General features: G+C 46.7%; 1 protein-coding gene across 1 annotated transcript; it reads right to left on the minus strand.

The window, feature by feature from the left end:
- Nucleotides 1-2,233: 2,233 nt before the first annotated feature.
- LOC109744648 (AAA-ATPase At3g28600) lies at nt 2,234-4,342 on the minus strand. The gene is made up of 2 exons (XM_020303807.4): nt 3,702-4,342; nt 2,234-3,460 (listed from the first exon to the last, which is right to left on the minus strand). Exons 1-2 carry the CDS (start codon nt 4,274-4,276, stop codon nt 2,428-2,430), a joined length of 1,608 nt encoding a protein of 535 aa, XP_020159396.1. The 5' UTR covers nt 4,277-4,342; the 3' UTR covers nt 2,234-2,427.
- Between the last annotated feature and the right edge of the window lie 20,499 nt (nt 4,343-24,841).

The raw sequence follows: 24,841 nt of genomic DNA on the forward strand, positions 1-24,841 counted from the left end.
ATGAAGGAGGCGCGAGTGGTACGAGTGTGTGTAGTTCTAGTGATGATTATCTGTCTTGAGGGAGGTTGTTACTTAATCAAGAGCAGACTTTGCATGAGGAAAATAAGGGATCACTTATGTAACAGGTGACTGAAAACGATTTTCAGGTTTCTGTCAATTATTTATTTTGAATAGGTTTCAACCGATTATGTTCGAGCCATTCGATGTATATTCAACAGCTGCACTTCCTCTCCTAGCCAATGTTCATCTTCTTCCTCCCCTAGCCGCTACCTCTCGTCCCCCTCTTCAACTCGGACTCCGTCAAATATGAGCGGTACCCGCTATGAAAAGGCCTCGTACCCAAATATGTTAAACCCTTAACTTACCTCTTTCTCACTCTTGGCGGGGGCCACATCATCCTCGTCTCGCCTTAGCTCCACTCATCTTTCGCCCAGCTCTCTCCGGTTGTCTCCTTTCTCTAACCGAAATCGAAAAAGAATTAAGTTCCGCGAGGAATAGCAAAACCCGTGATTTTTTTCTTTTTGCGGGTAACCCGTAAATAATGTTGGGGCTTTGGGAGACTTTTACGGCTTGCATCTTGCTACTTGAGAGTTGAAAGAGGCGTTGAAATTTCAAACTGCGGTGCTTCAGGAGTAGAGTAGGTGAATTATCGACTGTGTTGGCCAATATGTGTCGCCATCTTTGACGGGTATTTTTTCGAGAATGGCGGGGGGGCAAAGCCCCACCGTTTGTTATATTACCCGAAACGACGTGGCCGTCATACAGTGTTTTTCATTGAAGAGATAAAAAACAACAAAATAAAGTGGAGAAAAAGTACAGAAGAAGGAAACATACGGAGAAGGCGAGCTAGGTGGTCGAGACAGGGAAGGAGCGGAACAGCCGGAGCCGTTCGCGTGGTCCATTCTCATAGCGCTGGGCCCAGAGCATGGTGTCGTCAGCTGCGCGACGGAGAACTTCAGCAGCCCCGCAGGTGATGGACTGCACATTGTTGATGAGAAGGCTGTCACCACTGAGACTGTTGTGCATGGGTTGCGAGTGGTCGCTCATCCTGGCGTTGCATCACCGGGATTGCACCGCTCAACCGCCGCCAATGGTCTCACAGCTCGCATGTTGGTGCATTTTAGCTTGAATTTTAAAGCTTTTGATCCAACTTCTTAAAGCCTTTTTTCCGGAAATAGGAATCCCGTGTAACAATTAGTTGTAAGCCTTACTCCAATTTCTGGAAATCCAGGTCTAGATTTGAATTTGTGAAATTTCTCCAAAGATACGTTTGAATTTGGCACATGTAGTTTTGAAAGTTCACGCATATTTAACTCTGATCCCTGCAAAAAAAAAAATTAACTCTGATCGGATGGCCTCCAATCGTCCAAAGTTTTAGAGCATCTGTTGTTGTCTGACTCGGCATCTCTATTAAAAATTGTAGGGGATCTCAGTCTGTCTCCCCTTGCTCCTTTCATGCGTTGACGGCCCGTGGGTCTTGTTGATTTGGAGCCTTTTGTTGACGCAAGGTGACAAGGCGGTCGGCCTCGTGGATGGATGCACTAAAAAATATACGGGAACTTTGGGCGCCCCGGATGATACGTCTCGCTACACTAGAGACTTTGCACGCGATAGGCAGACTGATGTATCTCCCGCTACACTGTACAACTTTGTTTTTTTGTTTTTTTTGGAAACCATACAACTTTGCTGACATGCATCGACATTTTCAAACTACAACTAATACAATAAGAAAAGGTAATCGTGCACTTAATAGTTTGGGCTAATCAAATAGCTCTGTCACATCAAAGATAGCGACATATATTGGCCGGCACGGTCCATAATTCACCTACTCTACTCCTTATAAGCAGATAGTGGCTGGCCGCACTTTGAAATTTCAACGCCTCTTTCAACCCGCATGTATTTTACAGGTTTTTCTAGCTATAGCTCGTGCAACTGAATTCTTTTTGGCGATCAGTCGATTTCGGCTGAAGAAAGGAGCCAAGACGAAAGAGACGGCGAGAGAGGAGCGGCGCCGAGGCGAGACGGGGATGATGTGGCCCTCGCCGCAGCGAGACGGAGGCAAGTCGGAGGTTTAACAAATGCTCCATCCGTCCCATAATATAAGATATTTTTAATACTAGTGTAGTGTTAAAAACGTCTTACATTATAAAATGGAGATTGGGCGGGAGGCATCTTCATAGCTGGCTACCGCTCTCGGAGATTAGACGAAGCCCATCTGAATTGATCTTGCATCAGATTCGCAACTGAACAAATACGTTTATTTTCAAGGGATCCATATCGTCATCATGCAGCTGTTGGATTTACATCAAATGGCTCAGACAGAATCGATTGAAACCTAAAAAACGTTCTCAGTCGCATGCATGTTACTACTACATAGGTGGTCCATTATTCTGCTCATGCAAGTCTGCTCTCGATTAACTAACAACCTCAAGACAGATAATCGTCAGTAGAACTAGAGACGCTCACACCAGTCGCGCCAGTAGTATGTGCTCCGTTGGTCATGACTCGGCGGGTAGGTTTCGAAGCAACCTCGCTCTTGTCCTTTTTGGATTTGGATGGCACTTTCTCCGTTTCCCTCTCGTCCTCCTCCTTGGCCGCATCCTGCACGTCGTCTTCCTCGGCGGCCTCTGATTCCTTGTCTTTCTCGGCCGCCTTTCCCTTGAGCTGGTCGATGAGGCGAGCGAGGCAGGCGTCGGCGTCGCGCGCGCTGCGCTTGGACGGCATCAGGCACTCGGCCACGTCCGCCGGCGTCATCTCCACGTCGCGCAGCAGCTCCTCGACGGCACCGAACAGCGGGTGCGCCTCCACTTCCAGGTAGTTATTCGCCAGCGTCTTGAACGCCTCGAACCCGCAGTAGGACATCTCGATGTGCATGTCCATGCGGCCCCGCCGGATCAGCGCCGGGTCCAGCTTGTCGAGGTGGTTGGTGGTAAAGACGATGATGCGCTCGCCGCTGTGCGCCGACCAGAGCCCGTCGATGAAGTTGAGGAGGCCGGACAGCGTGAGGATGTTGCGCCTCTTGCCGCCCGACTTGTCGTAACCTCCCTCGGCGGCGTCGTCGTGCGCGGGCGGCGGCGGCAGCATGGTGGCGCGGCTGCCGGTCAGGTCGATGGAGCAGTCGATGTCCTCGATGACGATGATGGACTTGCCGGTGGTCTCGATGAAGAGCTTGCGAAGGTCGCTGTTGGTCTCCAGGGTGGTGAGCTCGATGTCGTAGATGTCGTACTTGAGGTAGTTGGCCATGGCGGCGATCATGGTGGACTTGCCCGTTCCCGGCGGGCCGTGGAGGAGGTAGCCGCGCTTCCAGGCCTTGCCGATCCGGCGGTAGTAGTCCTTGCTGTTGCTGAAGTCGTCGAGGTCGTCCATTATCATCTGCTTCTTGGCCGGGTCCATGGCCAGGGTGTCGAAGGTGGTTGGGTGGTCGAAGTCGATGTAGCTCCACACCTCGTCCCTCCTGGAGCTGATCCATCGATTGCCATGGGAGGAGCTAGAGTCAGTGATCTTCTGAACCTAAACCAGAGTACGTAATTTCTTTCTAGCAAGATGAAAAGAGAAAATGCTTCACATTGCTCTGGATCCATTGCTCATTCAGGTGAGTGTTCATTCAGAACTTCGGATTATCGGATCAAAAATGAGAAGAAAATAATTAAGAACAAGCTAATTGCAGAGGTAATTGATTGATTGATTGATTGATTACGTACTGGTAGCTGAGCTCCTTCTTGTTGGAGTAGAGCCTGCGAGGCCGGTTGCCGAACATGACCTCCTGCCCGGCGCGGCGGACGTGCGGCAGGTACTCGTCGACGACGAGCCGCCGGTGCCGCTCGTGGAAGGTGAGGCGGCAGCACCGCCCCGACGCCCGCCACGTCGTCTTCTCCTCCGCCACCGCCGACCACGAGATGGTGACGCCCTTGAAGTCGTCCGCCACCACCTGCCCCTCCCGGAGGCTGAGCACGAAGCCGTGGCCCTCGGCGGCGCCCTCCGCGCGCAGCTCCCGCGCCTCCCGCGAGCACACCGCGCTCAGGTACGCCAGCACCTCCGCGTACGCGTCGCTCGACTTCACCTTCCCCTGGTACGAGAAGGAGTAGTCCTCCGGCTTGGCCGCGATGTCGATGGTGACGAACGGGTCCAGGAACGGGAGGAGCCGCCGCACGGGCCGCCGGAGGTGCTGGTTGAAGTAGGTCCGGAGCACCCCGATGGGGACGCACGCCAGCACCGGCGTCAGGTAGTACCACGCCGACGACCGGAAGTGGTCCAACACTCCACCCATCATCTGCATCTCTGCCTCTCTGCTGCGTTACTCTCTTCAGTCTTCAGTTCATGCCGCCCTGGGTGTCTCCCCGCCTCTGCCTTTGGTTATATACTTAGAAAGCGGTGTAGGGACGGATGGTAAGAATGGTGTGAGTGCAGAGAATTTTCTCTGAAATCCACCCTGGCATCCTTTTATTTCACAGTCTAGTGACACAATCATTCAAAAAGAATTTCAACCTGTCACTTCCACTTTTACCAAAAATTGTAATCAGCGAATGCTCGCTCCGAGTATCCCGCTCGCGACCCAATCTGCGACACTAGTCGCCAAGTGCTAATCTCAGAGCGTCCAAACCGTGCACGAACCGGACAGCGGTGCAAGGAGGCATGACTACATCTTTTCTCCCCTCTACTGTCTATCTCAGAATAATTCCTCCTAGAACCCAATGTGATAATCAACGCCTCCGCCGCAAGCTATCTGTCTCGCGCCACCATCGCCACCTCTGTCGCAAGCTTCTCTAGGGCGTGCCCTCACCTCTCCCGTCAAGATGGACACCACCGTGCCCATGGCATAGGGCTAAGTCATCGCCGCGGTCTCTGTGCCCTCCTCCATCCAACAACACATGACGTGACGGGCGGCCCGGTGTGCTGTGTCTCGTGCTTCGACGCTCTGGTGCGGCACATCACATCCATGTTGACAAGTCCACATATTTTTGGGCCGACAATTTTCACATGTAGAATGTATTATGCATTCAACAAAATTTTTTTGCAATTCTTTCCCGCCCCACTAGATGTCATCTTGTTCATAACACAAAACAAACTTTGTGCACATACCCCGTGTGTGTGCGCGCGCGCGCGCTCGTTTTGGTTGGTAACTTTGTACATGACAATCGACCTTTTCAACGCTCTTTGTGCATGACGAACGTGTCAAGAAACGAAAGGAGCCGCCGCACAGGCCGCCGGGGGTGCCGGTTGAGATACATCCAGAGCACCCCGATGGGGGCGCACGTCGCGACAACCGGCGTTAGGTAGAACCATGCCAAGGAGCAGAAGTGGTGGAACGCTCTCCCCATCATGTGTGCCTTCGCGGTGCGTTCCTCTTCCTTTGTTCATACTGCGCTTGGTGTCTCCACGTCTTTTGTCATATGCGGCAAAAAAGGAAGCGATAGAGGGACATATGGTAAGAATGGTGTGAGTGCAAAGAATTTTCTCGGAAATCCACCCCTGGCATCCTCTTATTTCACAGTCCAGTGACACAATCATTCAAAAAGAATTTCAACCTGTCACTTCCACTTTTACCAAAAAAATGTAATCAGCGAATGCTCACTCCGTGTATCCCGCTCGCGACTCAATCTGTGACACTAGCCGCCAAGTGCTAATCTCAGAGCATCCAAACCGTGCATGAATCGGGCAGCGGTGCAAGGAGGCATGACTACATCTTTTCTCCCCTCTACTGTCTATCTCGGAATAATTCCTCCCAGAACCCAATGTCGCAATCAACGCCTCTGCCGCGAGCTATCTCTCTCGCGCCACCATCACCACCTCTATCGCAAGCTTCTCTAGGCCGTGCCCTCACCTCTTCCGTCAAGATGGACACTACCGCGCCCATGGCATAGGGTTGAGTCATCGCCGCGGTCTCTGTCCCCTCCTCCATCCAACAACACATGACGTGACAGGCAGCCAGGTGTGATGTGTCTCGTGCTTCGACGCTCCGGTGAGGCACATCACATCCATGTTGACAAGTCCACACATTTTTGGGCCCACAATTTCACATGTAGAATGTGTTATGCATTCGACAATTTTTTTCTTTTTGCAATTCTTTCCCACCCCACTAGATGGCATCTTGGTGATAACACAAAACAGACTTTGTGCACATACTGTGTGTGTGTGTGTTTTGGTTGGTAACTTTGTACATGACAATCGACCTTTTCAACGCTCTTTGTACATGACGAACGTGTCGAGAAACGGAAGGAGCCGCCGCACAGGCCACCGGAGGTGCTGGTTGAGATACGTCCAGAGCACCCCGATGTGGGTGCACGTCGCGACAACCGGTGTCAGGTAGAACCACGCCAAGGAGCGGAAGTGGTCGAATGCTCTCCCCATCATGTGTGCCTTCATGGTGCGTTCCTCTTCCTTTGTTCATACTGCGCTTGGTGTCTCCACGTCTTTTGTCATATACGGCGAAAAAGGAAGCGACAGAGGTACATATGGTAAGAATGGTGTGAGTACAAAGAATTTTCTCGGAAATCCACCCCTGGCATCCTTTTATTTCACAGTCTAGTGACACAATCATTCGAAAACAATTTCAACCCTTAGATCCTTTTATTAAAAAAAATTGTAATCGGTGAATGCTCACTCCGTGTATCCCACGCGCGACTCAGTCTAAGCCACTAGTCACCAGGCGCTAACCTCAGAGCGTCTAACCCCGTGCATGGACCAGGCAGCGTTGCGCGGAGGCATGACCACATCCTTTCTATCCTCGTTTGTCTATCTCAAAACAGTTCCTCCCAGACCCCGATGCCGCAACCTCCGCCTCCACTGCGAGTTCAACTCTCTCACGTCGCCATCGCCACCTCCGTCGCAAGCATACCTATGTTGCGCCCCCACCTCTGCCGCCGATCTCGACACCACTGCATCGAGCTAGTTCGCCAGGGCATAGGGCTGAGTCGTCGTCACGGTCTTTGTCTCCTCCTCCATCCAACAACACATGACATGGCGGGCGGCCTAGCATGTTGCGCCCCATGCTTCGACGCTCCAATGAGGCACCTGTGTGGTCGATGGCCTAATATATGATGTCTGTTCTTTCTCACCATTGTACAGATTGGGGGGGTCATCGGAGAAAGCAAGATATGGAAAGTTTATGTACGAGAAACACAAAGTAAGTTTAGATAATGTTTAGTTAAAAATGATCGATTGGTAAGTTTGCCAACTTGGCATAAACAACATGGTTTATTCCTAGCTGGTAAAATTGCATTAATTTTTAGTGGAAACTTATGTACAAGCAAAAGGGTGATTCATAGAAAGAATGTTACATATGATGCCCTACACATTGTCTTAAAGCAGAAATAAAAGTATCCACCTTAAGGTGACAGGGATGAATGAAAGATGAAGTTTATCCTCGGGTTGTTTACATGTGCAACGATTTTTGCTGATATGCGAGGAGAACCTACTAGCTCTCATGTCAGTGGAAAGAGCCTTTCTAAGGAGCTACCAAGCAAATGTTTGCACTCTGGGTGCCATGAGTTCCTGCTTCCATACCTGATTAAGAAGATTCTTAACATGTGTGGAAACCTGTCTTGGTTGATTGTTATGATTAGCCTCAATGTCCTGCAAACAAAGCTTGTAGGTACTTTTAAAGTTGCCCTTGCCATTAGGAGTGAGATCCGAGCACAAAATTGTTGGGGAACGCAGTAATTTGAAAAAAATCCTACGCACACGCAGGATCATGGTGATGCACAGCAACGAGAGGGGAGAGTGTTGTCCACGTACCCTCGTAGACCGAAAGTGGAAGCGTTAGCACAACGCGGTTGATGTAGTCGTACGTCTTCACGATCCGACCGATCAAGTACCGAACGCACGGCACCTCCGAGTTCAGCACACGTTCAGCCCGATGACGTCCCTCGAACTCCGATCCAGCCGAGTGTTGAGGGAGAGTTTCGTCAGCACGACGGTGTGGTGACGAGGATGATGTTCTACCGACGCAGGGCTTCGCCTAAGCACCGCTATAGTATTATCGAGGTGGACTATGGTGGAGGGGGGCACCGCACACGGCTAAAAGATCAAACGATCAATTGTTGTGTCTCTAGGGTGCCCCCTGCCCCCGTATATAAAGGAGCAAGGGGGGAGGTGCGGCCGGCCAGGAGGGGCGCGCCAGGTGGAGTCCTTCTCCCACCGGGAGTAGGACTCCCTCCCTTTTCCTAGTTGGATTAGGAGTGGAGGGGAAAGAGGAGGGAGAGAGGAAGGAAAGGGGGGCGCCGCCCCCCTCTCCTTGTCCTATTCGGACTAGGGGGAGGGGCGCGCGGCCCTGCCCTGCCCGCCTCTCCTCTTCTCCACAAAGGCCCACTATGGCCCATTAAGCCCCCGGGGGGTTCCGGTAACCCCTCGGTACTCCGATAAAATCCCGATTTCACCCGAAACACTTCCGATATCCAAATATAGGCTTCCAATATATCAATCTTCATGTCTCGACCATTTCGAGGCTCCTCGTCATGTCCGTGATCACATCCAGGACTCCGAACAACCTTCGGTACATCAAAACATATAAACTCATAATATAACTGTCATCGAAACGTTAAGCGTGCGGACCCTACGGGTTCGAGAACTATGTAGACATGAACGAGACACGTCTCCGGTCAATAACCAATAGCAGAACCTGGATGCTCATATTGGCTCCCACATATTCTACGAAGATCTTTATCGGTCAGACCGCATAACAACATACGTTGTTCCCTTTGTCATCGGTATGTTACTTGCCCGAGATTCGATCGTCGGTATCTCAATACCTAGTTCAATCTCGTTACCGGCAAGTCTCTTTACTCGTTCCGTAATACATCATCCCACAACTAACTCATTAGTTGCAATGCTTGCAAGGCTTAAGTGATGTGCATTACCGAGAGGGCCCAGAGATACCTCTCTGACAATCGGAGTGACAAATCCTAATCTCGAAATACGCCAACCCAACAAGTACCTTCGGAGACACCTGTAGAGCACCTTTATAATCACCCAGTTACGTTGTGACGTTTGGTAGCACACAAAGTGTTCCTCCGGTAAACGGGAGTTGCATAATCTCATAGTCATAGGAACATGTATAAGTCATGAAGAAAGCAATAGCAACATACTAAACGATCGAGTGCTAAGCTAACGGAATGGGTCAAGTCAATCACATCATTCTCCTAATGATGTGATCCCGTTAATCAAATGACAACTCATGTCTATGGCTAGGAAACATAACCATCTTTGATCAACGAGCTAGTCAAGTAGAGGCATACTAGTGACACTCTGTTTGTCTATGTATTCACACATGTATTATGTTTCCGGTTAATACAATTCTAGCATGAATAATAAACATTTATCATGATATAAGGAAATAAATAATAACTTTATTATTGCCTCTAGGGCATATTTCCTTCAGTCTCCCACTTGCACTAGAGTCAATAATCTAGTTCACATCACCATGTGATTTAATACCAATAGTTCACATCATCATGTGATTAACACCCATAGTTCACATCGTCATGTGACCAACACCCAAAGGGTTTACTAGAGTCAATAATCTAGTTTACATCGCTATGTGATTAACACCCAAAGAGTACTAAGGTGTGATCATGTTTTGCTTGTGAGAGAAGTTTAGTCAACGGGTCTGCCACATTCAGATCCGTATGTATTTTGCAAATTTCTATGTCAACAATGCTCTGCACGGAGCTACTCTAGCTAATTGCTCCCACTTTCAATATGTATCCAGATTGAGACTTAGAGTCATCTGGATCAGTGTCAAAATTTGCATCGACGTAACCCTTTACGACGAACCTTTTGTCACCTCCATAATCGAGAAACATATCCTTATTCCACTAAGGATAATTTTGACCGATGTCCAGTGATCTACTCCTAGATCACTATTGTACTCCCTTGCCAAAATCAGTGTAGGGTATACAATAGATCTGGTACACAGCATGGCATACTTTATAGAACCTATGGCCAAGGCATAGGGAATGACTTTCATTCTCTTTCTATCTTCTGCCGTGGTTGGGCTTTGAGTCTTACTCAATTTCACACCTTGTAACACAGGCAAGAACTCTTTCTTTGACTATTCCATTTTGAACTACTTCAAAATTTTGTCAAGGTATGTACTCGTTGAAAAAACTTATCAAGCGTCTTGATCTATCTCTATGGATCTTGATGCTCAATATGTAAGTAGCTTCTCCGAGGTCTTTCTTTGAAAAACTCCTTTCAAACACTCCTTTATGCTTTGCAGAATAATTCTATATTATTTCTGATCAACAATATGTCATTCAGATATACTTATCAGAAATGTTGTAGTGCTCCCACTCACTTTCTTGTAAATACAGGCTTCACCGCAAGTCTGTATAAAACTATATCTTTTGATCAACTTATCAAAGCGTATATTCCAACTCCGAGATGCTTGCACCAGTCCATAGATGGATCGCTGGAGCTTGCATATTTTGTTAGCACCTTTAGGATTGACAAAACCTTCTGGTTGCATTATATACAACTCTTCTTTAATAAATCCATTAAGGAATGTAGTTTTGTTTATCCATTTGCCAGATTTCATAAAATGCGGAAATTGCTAACATGATTCGGACAGACTTAAGCATAGATACGAGTGAGAAACTCTCATCGTAGTCAACACCTTGAACTTGTCGAAAACCTTTTGCGACAATTCTAGCTTTGTAGATAGTAACACTACTATCAGCGTCCGTCTTCCTCTTGAAGATCCATTTAATCTCAATGGCTCGCCGATCATTGGGCAAGTCAATCAAAGTCCATACTTTGTTCTCATACATGGATCTCATCTCAGATTTCATGGCCTCAAGCCATTTCGCGGAATCTGGGCTCATCATCGCTTCCTCATAGTTCGTAGGTTCGTCATGGTCAAGTAACATGACCTCCAGAACAGGATTACCGTACCACTCTGGTGCGGATCTCACTCTGGTTTACCTACGAGGTTCGGTAGTAACTTGATCTGAAGTTACATGATCATCATCATTAGCTTCCTCACTAATTGGTGTAGTAGTCACAGGAACAGATTTCTATGATGAACTACTTTCCAATAAGGGAGCAGGTACAGTTACCTCATCAAGTTCTACTTTCCTCCTACTCACTTCTTTCAAGAAAAACTCCTTCTCTAGAAAGGATCCATTCTCAGCAACGAACATCTTGCCTTCGGATCTGTGATAGAAGGTGTACCCAACAGTTTCGTTTGGGTATCCTATGAAGACACACTTCTCCGATTTGGGTTCAAGCTTATCAGGCTGAAGCCTTTTCACATAAGCATCGCAACCCCAAACTTTAAGAAACGACAGCTTAGGTTTCTTGCTAAACCACAGTTCATACGGTGTCGTCTGAACGGATTTAGACGATGCCCTATTTAACGTGAAGGCAGCTGTCTCTAATGCATAACCCCAAACGATAGTGATAGATCGGTAAGAGACATCATAGATCACACCATATCTAATAAAGTATGGTTATGACGTTCGGACACACCGTTACACTGAGGTGTTCTAGGTGGCGTGAGTAGTGAAACTATTTCACATTGTTTTAACTGAAGGCCAAACTCGTAACTCAAATATTTCATCTCTGCGATCTTATCGTAGAAACTTTTATTTTCTTGTTACGATGATTCTCCACTTCACTCTGAAATTCTTTGAACTTTTCAAATGTTTCGGACTTGAGTTTCATCAAGTAGATATACCCATATCTGCTCAAATCATCTGTGAAGGTCAGAAAATAACGATACTTGCCGCGAGCCTTAACATTCATCGGACCGCATACATCAGTATGTATTATTTTCAATAAGTCAGTTGCTCGCTCCATTGTTCCGGAGAACGGAGTCTTAGTCATCTTGCCCATGAGGCATGGTTCGCAAGCATCAAGTGATTCATAATCAAGTGATTCCAAAATTCCATCAGCATGGAGTTTCTTCATGCGCTTTACACCAATATGACCTAAACGGCAGTGCCACAAATAAGTTGCACTATCATTATTAACTTTGCATCTTTTGGCTTCAATATTATGAAAATGTGTATCACCACGATCGAGATCCAACAAACCATTTTCATTGGGTGTATGACCATAGAAGGTTTTATTCATGTAAACAGAACAACAATTATTCTCCAACTTACATGAATAACCGTTTTGCAATAAACATGATCCAATCATATTCATGCTCAACGCAAACACCAAATAACACTTATTTAGGTTCAACACTAATCCCGAAAGTTATATGGATTGTGCGATGATGATCACATCAATCTTGGAACTACTTCCAACACACATTGTCACTTCATCCTTAACTAGTCTCTGTTCATTTTGCAACTCCTGTTTTAAGTTACTACTCTTAGCAACTAAACCAGTATCAAATACTGAGGGGTTGCTATAAACACTAGTAAAGTACACATCAATAACATGTATATCAAATATATTTTTGTTCACTTTGCCATCCTTCTTATTCGCCAATTATTTGGGGTAGTTCTGCTTCCAGTGACCAGTCCTTTTGTAGTAGAAGCACTCAGTCTCAAGCTTAGGTCCAAACTTGGGCTTCTTCACTTGAGCAGCAACTTGCTTGCTGTTCTACATGAAGTTCCCTTTCTTTCCCTTTGCCCTTTTCTTGAAACTAGTGGTCTTGTTAATCATCAACACTTGATGCTCTTTCTTGATTTCTGATTTCATCATCATGAAAAGCTCGGGAATCGTCTACGTTATCCCTTGCATACTATAGTTCATCACGAAGTTCTACTAACTTGGTGATGGTGACTAGAGAATTCTGTCAATCACTATCTTATCTGGAAGATTAACTCCCACTTGATTCAAGCGATTGTAGTACCCAGACAATCTGAGCACATGCTCACTGCTTGAGTTATTCTCCTCCATCTTTTAGCTATAGAACTTGTTGGAGACTTCATATCTCTCAACTCGGGTATTTGCTTGAAATATTAACTTCAACTCCTGGAACATCTCATATGGTCCATGATGTTCAAAACATCTTTGAAGTCCCGATTCTAAGCCGTTAAGCATGGTGCACTAAACTATCAAGTAGTCATCATATTGAGCTAGCCAAACGTTCATAACGTCTGCATCTGCTCCTGCAATAGGTCTGTCACCTAGTGGTGCATCAAGGACATAATTCTTCTGTGCAGCAATGAGGATAAACCTCAGATCACGGATCCAATCCGCATCATTGCTACTAACATCTTTCAACTTAGTTTTCTCTAGGAACATATAAAATTAAACGGGGAGCAACATCGCGAGCGATTGATCTACAACATAGATATGCTAATACTACCAGGACTAAGTTCATGATAAATTAAAGTTCAATTATGTTGGGGAAGGTAGCAGAAATTCAAAATTTTCTACGCATCACCAAGATCAATCTATGGAGTAATCTAGCAACGAGGGGAAGGGGAGTGCATCTACATACCCTTGTAGATCGCGATGCGGAAGCGTTGCAAGAACGCGGATGAAGGAGTCGTACTCGTAGCGATTCAGATCGCGGTTGATTCCGATCTAAGCGTCGAACCACGGGGCCTCTGCGTTCAACACACATGCAGCCCGGTGACGTCTCCCACGCCTTGATCCAGCAAGGAGAGAGGGAGAGGTTGGGGAAGACTCCGTCCAGCAGTAGCACGACGGCGTGGTGGTGATGGAGGAGCGTGGCAATCCTGCAGGGCTTCGCCAAGCACTGCGGGAGAGGAGGAGGAGGGGGAGGGGTAGGGCTGCGCCAAGAGAGAGATGTTCTCATGTGTATGGCAGCCCCAAAAACCCCACTATATATAGGGGAGGGGGAGGGGCTGCACCCCCCTCTAGGGTTTCCCCCCCAAGGGGTGCGGCCACTAGATCCATCTAGGGGGCGGCCAAGGGGGGAGAGAGGGGGGGCGCACCACTAGGTGGGCCTTAGGCCCATCTGAGCCTAGGGTTTCCCCTTCCCCCCCTTCCTGCGCCCTGGGCCCCTTGTGGGAGGCGCACCAGCCCACCTAGGGGCTGGTCCCTTCCCACACTTGTCCCATGCTGCCCTCTGGGGCCGGTGGCCCCACCTGGTGGACCCCCGGGACCCTCCCGGTGGTCCCGGTACGTTACCGATAGCACCCGAAACTTTTCCGGTGACCGAAACAGGACTTCCCATATATAAATCTTTACCTCCGGACCATTCCGGAACTCCTCGTGACATCCGGGATCTCATCCGGGACTCCGAACAACATTCGGTAACCACGTATATCTATTCCCTATAACCCTAGCGTCATCGAACCTTAAGTGTGTAGACCCTACGGGTTCGGGAACCATGCAGACATGACCGAGGCGTTCTCCGGCCAATAACCAATAGCGGGATCTGGATACCCATGTTGGCTCCCACATATTCCACGATGATCTCATCGAATGAACCACGATGTCGGGGATTCAATCAATCCCGTATTCAATTCCCTTTGTCTATCGGTATGTTACTTGCCCGATATTCGATCGTCGGTATCCCGATACCTTGTTCAATCTCGTTACGGGCAAGTCTCTTTACTAGTTCCGTAACACATCATCCCGTGATCAACTCCTTGGTCACATTGTGCACATTATGATGATGTCCTACCGAGTGGGCCCAGAGATACCCCTCCGTTTACACGGAGTGACAAATCCCAGTCTCGATTCGTGCCAACCCAACAGACACTTTTGGAGATGCCTGTAGTGCACCTTTATAGCCACCCAGTTACGTTGTGACGTTTGGTACACCCAAAGCATACCTACGGTATCCGGGAATTGCACAATCTCATGGTCTAAGGAAATGATACTTGACATTAGAAAAGCTCTTAGCAAACGAACTACACGATCTTGTGCTAGACTTAGGATTGGGTCTTGTCCATCACATCATTCTCCTAATGATGTGATCCCGTTATCAACGACATCCAATGTCCATGGTCAGGAAACCGTAACCATCTATTGATCAACGAGCTAGTCAACTAGAGGCTTACTAGGGACATGGTGTTGTCTATGTATCCACACATGTATCGGAGTTTCCTATCAATACAATTCTAGCATGGATAATAAACGATTATCATGAACAAGGAAATATAATAATAACCAATTTATTATTGCCTCTAGGGCATATTTCCAACAGTCTCCCACTTGCACTAGAGTCAATAATCTAGTTCACATCACCATGTGATTAACACTCACAGGTCACATCACCATGTGACCAACATCCAAAGAGTTTACTAGAGTCAACAATCTAGTTCACATCACTATGTGATTAACACTCAATGAGTTCTGGTTTGATCATGTTATGCTTGTGAGAGAGGTTATTAGTCAACGGTTCTGAACCTTTCAGATCCGTGTGTGCTTTACGAATATCTATGTCATCTTGTGGACGCTACCACGCGCTACTTGGAGCCATTTCAAATAACTGCTCTACTATACGAATCCGGTTTACTACTCAGAGTCATCCGGATTAGTGTCAAAGTTCGCATCGACGTAACCCTTTACGACGAACTCCTCTTCACCTCCATAATTGAGAAAATTCCTTAGTCCACTAGATACTAAGGATGAGTTCGACCGCTGTCATGTGATCCATTCCCGGATCACTATTGTACCCCTTGACCAACTCATGGCAAGGCACACTTCATGTGCGGTACACAGCATAGCATACTGTAGAGCCTACGTCTAAAGCATAGGGGACGACCTTCGTCCTTTCTCTCTCTTCTGCTGTGGTCAGGTCTTGAGTCTTACTCAATACTCACACCTTGTAACACAGCCAAGAACTCCTTCTTTGCTGATCTATTTTGAACTCTTTCAAAATCATGTCAAGGTGTGCGTTCTTTGAAAGTATCATCAGGCGTCTTGATCTATCTCTATAGATCTTGATGCCCAATATGTAAGCAGCTTTATCCAGGTCTTCCTTTGAAAAACTCCTTTCAAACAACCATTTATGCTTTCCAGAAATTTTATATCATTTCGGATCAACAATATGTCATTCACATATACTTATCAGAAATGTTCTAGCGCTCCCACTCACTTTATTGTAAATACAAGTTTCTAACAAACTTTGTATAAACCCAAAAACTTTGATCACTCCATCAAAACGTATATTCTGACTCCGAGATGCTTGCTCTAATCCATGGAAGGATCACTGGAGCTAGCATACCTTTCAGCATCCTTAGGATCGACAAAACCTTTCTGATTGTATCACATACAACCTTTCCTTACGAAAACTGGTAAGGAGACTTGTTTTGACATCCATTTGCCAGATTTCATAAATGCAGCTAATGCTAACATGATTCCGACGGACTTAAGCATCGCTACGGATGAGAAAATCTCATCGTAGTCAACTCCTTGAACTTGTGAAAATACTCTTTGCCACAAGTCGAGCTTCATAGATGGTAACATTACCGTCCACGTCCGTCTTCTTCTTAAAGATCCATTTATCTCAATGGCTTGCTGATCATCGGGCAAGTTCACCAAAGTCCATGCTTTGTTCTGATACATGGATCCTATCTCGGATTTCATGGCTTCTAACCATTTGTCGGAATATGGGCCCACCATCGCTTCTCCATAGCTCGTAGGTTCATTGTTGTCTAACAATATGACTTTCAAGACAGGATCACGTACCACTCTGAAGTAGCACGCATCCTCGTCGTCCTACGAGGTTTGGTAGTGACTTGATCCGAAGTTTCATGATCACTATCATAAGCTTCCACTTCAATTGGTGTAGGTGCCACAGGAACAACTTCTTGTGCCCTGCTATACACTAGTTGAAGTGACGGTTCAATAACCTCATCAAGTCTCTACCATCCTCCCACTCAATTCTTTTGAGAGAAACTTTTCCTCGAGAAAGGACCTGTCTCTAGAAGCAATTACTTTTGCTTCCAGATCTGAAATAGGAGGTATACCCAACTGTTTTGGGTATTCTATGAAGATGCATTTATCCTCTTTGGGTTCGAGCTTATCAGCCTGAAACTTTTTCACATAAGCATCGCAGCCCCAAACTTTTAAGAAACGACAATTTAGGTTTCTCTAAATGGTGTCGTCTCAACGGAATTGCGTGGTGCCCCTTTTAAAGTGAATGCGGTTGTCTCTAATGCCTAACCCATAAACGATAGTGGTAATTCAATAAGAGACATCATGGTATGCACCATATCCAATAGGGTGCAGTTATGATGTTCGGACACACCATCACACTGTGGTGTTCCAGGTGGTATTAATTGTGAAACACTTTCCACAATGTCTTAATTGTGTGCCAAACTCGTAACTCAGATATCTCTATGATCATATCATAGACATTTTATCCTCTTGTCACGACGATCTTCAACTTCACTCTGAAATTACTTGAACCTTTCAATAATTTAGACTTGTGTTTCATCAAGTAAATATTCTCAGCATCTACTCAAATCATCTGTGAAGTAAGAACATATCGATATCCACTGCGTGCCTCAGCACTCATTGGACTGCACACATCAAATGTATTACTTCCAACAAGTTGCTCTCTTGTTCCATCTTACTGAAAACGAGGCCTTTCAGTCATCTTGCCCATGTGGTATGATTTGCATGTCTCAAGTGATTCAAAATCAAGTGAGTCCAAACGATCCATCTGCATGGAGTTTCTTCACGCATATATACCAATAGACATGGTTCGCATGTCTCAATCCTTTCAAAAACGAGTGAGTCCAAAGATCCATCTACATGGAGCTTCTTCATGCGTTCTATACCAATATGACTCAAATGGCAGTGCCACAAGTATGTGGTACTATCATTACTATTTATATCTTTTGGCACGAACATGTGTATCACTGCGATCGAGATTCATTTTAGGTGCAAGACCATTGAAGGTATTATTCAAATAAACAGAGTAACCATTATTCTCCTTAAATGAATAACCATATTGCGATAAACATAATCCAATCATGCTCAACGCAAACACCAAATAACAATTATTTAGGTTTAACACCAATCTCGATGGTAGAGGGAGCATGCGACGCTTGATCACATCAACCTTGGAAACACTTCCAACACATATCGTCATCTCACCTTTAGCTAGTCTCCGTTTATTCCGCAGCTTTTATTTCGCGTTACTAACACTTAGCAACCAAACCGGTATCTAATACCCTGGCGCTGCTAGGAGTACTAGTAAAGTACACATTCATATAATGTATATCCAATATACTTCTGTCGACCTTGCCTGCCCTCTCATCTACCAAGTATCTAGGGTAGTTCTGCTTCAGTGACCGTTCCCCTCATTACAGAAGCACTTAGTCTCGGGTTTGGGTTCAACCTTGGGATTCTTCACTAGAGCAGCAAATGATTTGCTGTTTCATGAAGTATCCCTTTTGCCCTTGCCCTTCTAGAAACTAGTGGTTTTACTAACCATCAACAATTGATGCTCCTTCTTGATTTCTACTTTTGCGGTGTCAAACATCGCGAGTTTCTCAAGGATCATCATATCTATCCCTGATATGTTATAGTTCATCACGAAGCTCTAATAGCTTGGTGGCAGTGACTATGGAGAACCATCACTATCTCATCTGGAAGATTAACTCCCACTCGATTCAAGCGATTGCAGTACTCAGACAATCTGAGCACATGCTCAACGATGGAGCTTTTCTCCCTCAGTTTGCAGGCTTAAGAAACTTGTCAGAGGTCTCATACCTCTTGACGTGGGCACTAGCCTGAAATCCCAATTTCAGTCTTCGGAACATCTCATATGTTCTGCGACGTTTCAAAACCGTCTTTGGTGCCACAATTCTAAACCGTTAGCATTACGCACTGAACTATCACGTAGTCATCAAAACGTGTATGTCAGATGTTTCGCAACATCTACAGACGACGCTGAGGTTCAGCACACCGAGCGGTGCATTAAGGACATAAGCCTTCTGTGCAGCAATGAGGACAATCCTCAGTTTACGGACCCAGTCCGCATAATTGCTACTACCAACTTTCAACTAAATTTTCTCTAGGAACATATCTTAAACAGTAGAACTAAAGCGTAAGCTATGACATAATTTGCAAAGACCTTTTGACTATGTTCATGATAATTAAGTTCATCTGATTATTCAATGAACTCCCACTCAGATAGACATCCCTCTAGTCATCTAAGTGATACATGATCCGAGTCAAACTAGGCCGTGTCCGATCATCACGTGAGACGGACTAGTCATCATCCGTGAACATCTCCATGTTGATCGCATCTACTATACGACTCATGTTCGACCTTTCGATCTCTTGTGTTCCGAGGCCATGTCTGTACATGCTAGGCTCGTCAAGTCAACCTAAGTGTTTTGCTTGTGTTCCGAGGCCATGTCTGTACATGCTAGGCTCGTCAACACCCGTTGTATTCGAACGTTAGAATCTATCACACCCGATCATCACGTGGTGCTTCGAAACAACGAACCTTCGCAACGGTGCACAGTTAGGGGGAACACGTCTCTTGAAATTTTAGTGAGGGATCATCTTATTTATGCTACCGTCGTTCTAAGCAAATAAGATGTAAACATGACAAACATCACATGCAAATCATAAAGTGACGTGATATGGCCAATATCATCCTGCGCCTTTGATCTCCATCTTCGAGGCGCGGCATGATCACCTTCGTCACCGGCATGACACCATGATCTCCATCATTGTGTCTTCATGAAGTTGTCTCGCCAACTATTACTTCTACTACTATGGCTAACGGTTAGCAATAAAGTAAAGTAATTACATGGCGTTTTTCATTGACACGCAGGTCATACAATAAATTAAGACAACTCCTATGGCTCCTGCCGGTTGTCATACTCATCGACATGCAAGTCGTGATTCCTATTACAAGAACATGATCAATCTCATACATCACATATATCATTCATCACATCCTTTTGGCCATATCACATCACATAGCATACCCTGCAAAAACAAGTTAGACGACCTCTAATTGTTGTTGCATGTTTTACATGGCTGCTATGGGATTCTAGCAAGAACGTTTCTTACCTACGCAAAAGCCACAACGTGATATGCCAATTTCTATTTACCCTTCATAAGGACCCTTTTCATCGAATCCGATCCGACTAAAGTGGGAGAGACAGACACCCGCTAGCCACCTTATGCAACTAGTGCATGCCAGTCGGTGGAACCTGTCTCACGTAAGAGTATGTGTAAGGTCGGTCCGGGCCGCTTCATCCCATGATGCCGCCGAATCAAGATAAGACTAGTAACGGCAAGTAAATTGACAAAATCGACGCCCACAACTACTTTGTGTTCTACTCGTGCATAGAAACTACGCATAGACCTAGCTCTGATACCACTGTTGGGGAAGGTAGCAGAAATTTAAAATTTTCTACGCATCACCAAGATCAATCTATGGAGTAATCTAGCAACGAGGGGAAGGGGAGTGCATCTACATACCCTTGTAGATGGCGATGCGGAAGCGTTGCAAGAACGCGGATGAAGGAGTCGTACTCGTAGCGATTCAGATCGCGGTTGATTCCGATCTAAGCGCCGAACCACGGCGCCTCCGCGTTCAACACACGTGCAGCCCAGTGACGTCTCCCACGCCTTGATCCAGCAAGGAGAGAGGGAGAGGTTGGGGAAGACTCCGTCCAGCAGCAGCACGACGGCGTGGTGGTGATGGAGGAGCGTGGCAATCCTGCAGGGCTTCGCCAAGCACTGCGGGAGAGGAGGAGGAGGGAGAGGGGTAGGGCTGCGCCAAGAGAGAGATGTTCTCATGTGTATGGCAGCCCCAAAAACCCCACTATATATAGGGGAGGGGGAGGGGCTGCACCCCCCTCTAGGGTTTCCCCCCCAAGGGGTGCGGCCAGCCCTAGATCCATCTAGGGGGGCGGCCAAGGGGGAGAGAGGGGGGGCGCACCACTAGGTGGGCCTTAGGCCCATCTGAGCCTAGGGTTTCCCCTTCCCCCCCTTCCTGCGCCCTGGGCCCCTTGTGGGAGGCGCACCAGCCCACCTAGGGGCTGGTCCCTTCCCACACTTGGCCCGTGCAGCCCTCTGGGGCCGGTGGCCCCACCTGGTGGACCCCCGGGACCCTCCCGGTGGTCCCAGTACGTTACCGATAGCACCCGAAACTTTTCCGGTGACCGAAACAGGACTTCCCATATATAAATCTTTACCTCCGGACCATTCCGGAACTCCTCGTGACATCCGGGATCACATCCGGGACTCCGAACAACATTTGGTAACCACGTATATCTATTCCCTATAACCCTAGCGTCATCGAACCTTAGGTGTGTAGACCCTACGGGTTCGGGAACCATGCAGACATGACCGAGACGTTCTCCGGCCAATAACCAACAGCGGGATCTGGATACCCATGTTGGCTCCCACATGTTCCACGATGATCTCATCGGATGAACCACGATGTCGGGGATTCAATCAATCCCATATTCAATTCCCTTTGTCTATCGGTATGTTACTTGCCCGAGATTCGATCGTCGGTATCCCGATACCTTGTTCAATCTCGTTACCGGCAAGTCTCTTTACTCGTTCCGTAACACATCATCCCGTGATCAACTCCTTGGTCACATTGTGCACATTATGATGATGTCCTACCGAGTGGGCCCAGAGATACCTCTCCGTTTACACGGAGTGACAAATCCCAGTCTCGATTCGTGCCAACCCAATAGACACTTTTGGAGATGCCTGTAGTGCACCTTTATAGCCACCCAGTTACGTTGTGACGTTTGGTACACCCAAAGCATACCTACGGTATCCGGGAGTTGCACAATCTCATGGTCTAAGGAAATGATACTTGACATTAGAAAAGCTCTTAGCAAACGAACTACACGATCTTGTGCTAGACTTAGGATTGGGTCTTGTCCATCACATCATTCTCCTAATGATGTGATCCCGTTATCAACGACATCCAATGTCCATGGTCAGGAAACCGTAACCATCTATTGATCAACGAGCTAGTCAACTAGAGGCTTACTAGGGACATGGTGTTGTCTATGTATCCACACATGTATCTGAGTTTCCTATCAATACAATTCTAGCATGGATAATAAACGATTATCATGAACAAGGAAATATAATGATAACCAATTTATTATTGCCTCTAGGGCATATTTCCAACAAATTAATCATATTACTTAAGAACTCCCACTTAGATAGACATCCCTCTAGTCCTCTAAGTGATCACGTGATCCATATCAACTAAACCATGTCCGATCATCACGTGAGATGGAGTAGTTTCAATGGTGAACATCATTTATGTTGATCAAATCTACTATATGATTCACGCTCGACCTTTCGGTCTCGGTGTTCCGAGGCCATATCTGTTATATGCTAGGCTCGTCAAGTTTAACCTGAGTATTCCGCGTGTGCAACTGTTTTGCACCCGTTGTATTTGAACGTAGAGCCTATCACACCCGATCATCACGTGGTGTCTCAGCACGAAGAACTTTCGCAACGGTGCATACTCAGGGAGAACACTTATACCTTGAAATTTAGTGAGAGATCATCTTATAAAGCTACCGCCGAACTAAGCAAAATAAGATGTATAAAAGATAAACATCACATGCAATCATAATATGTGACATGATATGGCCATCATCATCTTGTGCCTTTGATCTCCATCTCCAAAGCATGGTCATGATCTCCATCGTCACCGGCATGACACCATGATCTCCATCATCTTGATCTATATCAATGTGTCGTCACATGGTCGTCTCGCCAACTACTGCTCTTGCAACTATTGCTATCGCATAGCGATAAAGTAAAGCAATTATTTGGCGCTTGCATCTTATGCAATAAAGAGACAACCATAAAGCTTTTGCCAGTTGCCGATAACTTCAACAAAACATGATCATCTCATACAACAACTTATATCTCATCACGTCTTGACCATATCACATCACAACATACCCTGCAAAAACAAGTTAGACGTCCTCTACTTTGTTGTTCCAAGTTTTACGTGGCTGCTATGGGCAAAGCAAGAACCGTTCTTACCTACGCATCAAAACCACAACGATAGTTCGTCAAGTTAGTGATGTTTTAACCTTCTCAAGGACCGGGCGTAGCCACACTCGGTTCAACTAAAGTTGGAGAAACTGACACCCGCTAGTCACCTGTGTGCAAAGCACGGCGGTAAAACCAGTCTCGCATAAGCGTACGCGTAATGTCGGTCCGGGCCGCTTCATCCAACAATACCGCTGAACCAAAGTATGACATGCTGGTAAGCAGTATGACTTGTATCGCCCACAACTCACTTGTGTTCTACTCGTGCACATAACATCAACGCATAAAACCTAGCTCGGATGCCACTGTTGGGGAACGCAGTAATTTCAAAAAAATTCCTACGCACACGCAGGATCATGGTGATGCATAGCAACGAGAGGGGAGAGTGTTGTCCACGTACCCTCGTAGACCGAAAGCGGAAGCGTTAGCACAACGCGGTTGATGTAGTCGTACGTCTTCACGATCCGACCGATCAACTACCGAACGCACGGCACCTCCGAGTTCAGCACATATTCAGCCCGATGACGTCCCTCGAACTCCGATCTAGCCGAGTGTTGAGGGAGGGTTTCATCAGCACGACGTTGTGGTGACGATGATGATGTTCTACCGACGCAGGGCTTCGCCTAAGCACCACTACAGTATTATCGAGGTGGACTATGGTGGAGGGGGGCACCGCACACGGCTAAAAGATCAAACGATCAATTGTTGTGTCTCTAGGGTGCCCCCCTGCCCCCGTATATAAAGGAGCAAGGGGGGAGGTGCGGCCGGCCAGGAGGGGCGCGCCAGGTGGAGTCCTACTCCCACCGGGAGTAGGACTCCCTCCCTTTTCCTAGTTGGATTAGGAGTGGAGGGGAAAGAGGAGGGAGAGAGGAAGGAAAGGGGGGCGCCGCCCCCCTCTCCTTGTCCTATTCGGACTAGGGGGAGGGGCGCGCGGCCCTGCCCTGCCCGCCTCTCCTCTTCTCCACAAAGGCCCACTATGGCCCATTAAGCCCTCGGGGGGTTCCGGTAACCCCTCGGTACTCCGGTAAAATGCCGATTTCACCCGGAACACTTCCGATATCCAAATATAGGCTTCCAATATATCAATCTTCATGTCTCGACCATTTCGAGACTCCTCGTCATGTCCGTGATCACATCCTGGACTCCAAACAACCTTCGGTACATCAAAACATATAAACTCATAATATAACTGTCATCGAAATGTTAAGCGTGCGGACCCTACGGGTTCGAGAACTATGTAGACATGAACGAGACACGTCTCCGGTCAATAACCAATAGCGGAACCTGGATGCTCATATTGGCTCCCACATATTCTACGAAGATCTTTATCGGTCAGACCGCATAACAACATACGTTGTTCCCTTTGTCATCGGTATGTTACTTGCCCGAGATTCGGTCGTCGGTATCTCAATACCTAGTTCAATCTCGTTACCGGCAAGTCTCTTTACTCGTTCCGTAATACATCATCCCACAACTAACTCATTAGTTGCAATGCTTGCAAGGCTTAAGTGATGTGCATTACCGAGAGGGCCCAGAGATACCTCTCCGACAATCGGAGTGACAAATCCTAATCTCGAAATACGCCAACCCAACAAGTACCTTCGGAGACACCTGTAGAGCACCTTTATAATCACCCAGTTACGTTGTGACGTTTGGTAGCACACAAAGTGTTCCTCCGGTAAACGGGAGTTGCATAATCTCATAGTCATAGGAACATGTATAAGTCATGAAGAAAGCAATAACAACATACTAAATGATCGAGTGCTAAGCTCACGGAATGGGTCAAGTCAATCACATCATTCTCCTAATGATGTGATCCCGTTAATCAAATGATAACTCATGTCTATGGCTAGGAAACATAACCATCTTTGATCAACGAGCTAGTCAAGTAGAGGCATACTAGTGACACTCTGTTTGTCTATGTATTCACACATGTATTATGTTT

The sequence above is a fragment of the Aegilops tauschii genome, chromosome 3 (genome assembly GCF_002575655.3).
Source record: "Aegilops tauschii subsp. strangulata cultivar AL8/78 chromosome 3, Aet v6.0, whole genome shotgun sequence".
NCBI lineage: Eukaryota > Viridiplantae > Streptophyta > Magnoliopsida > Poales > Poaceae > Aegilops > Aegilops tauschii.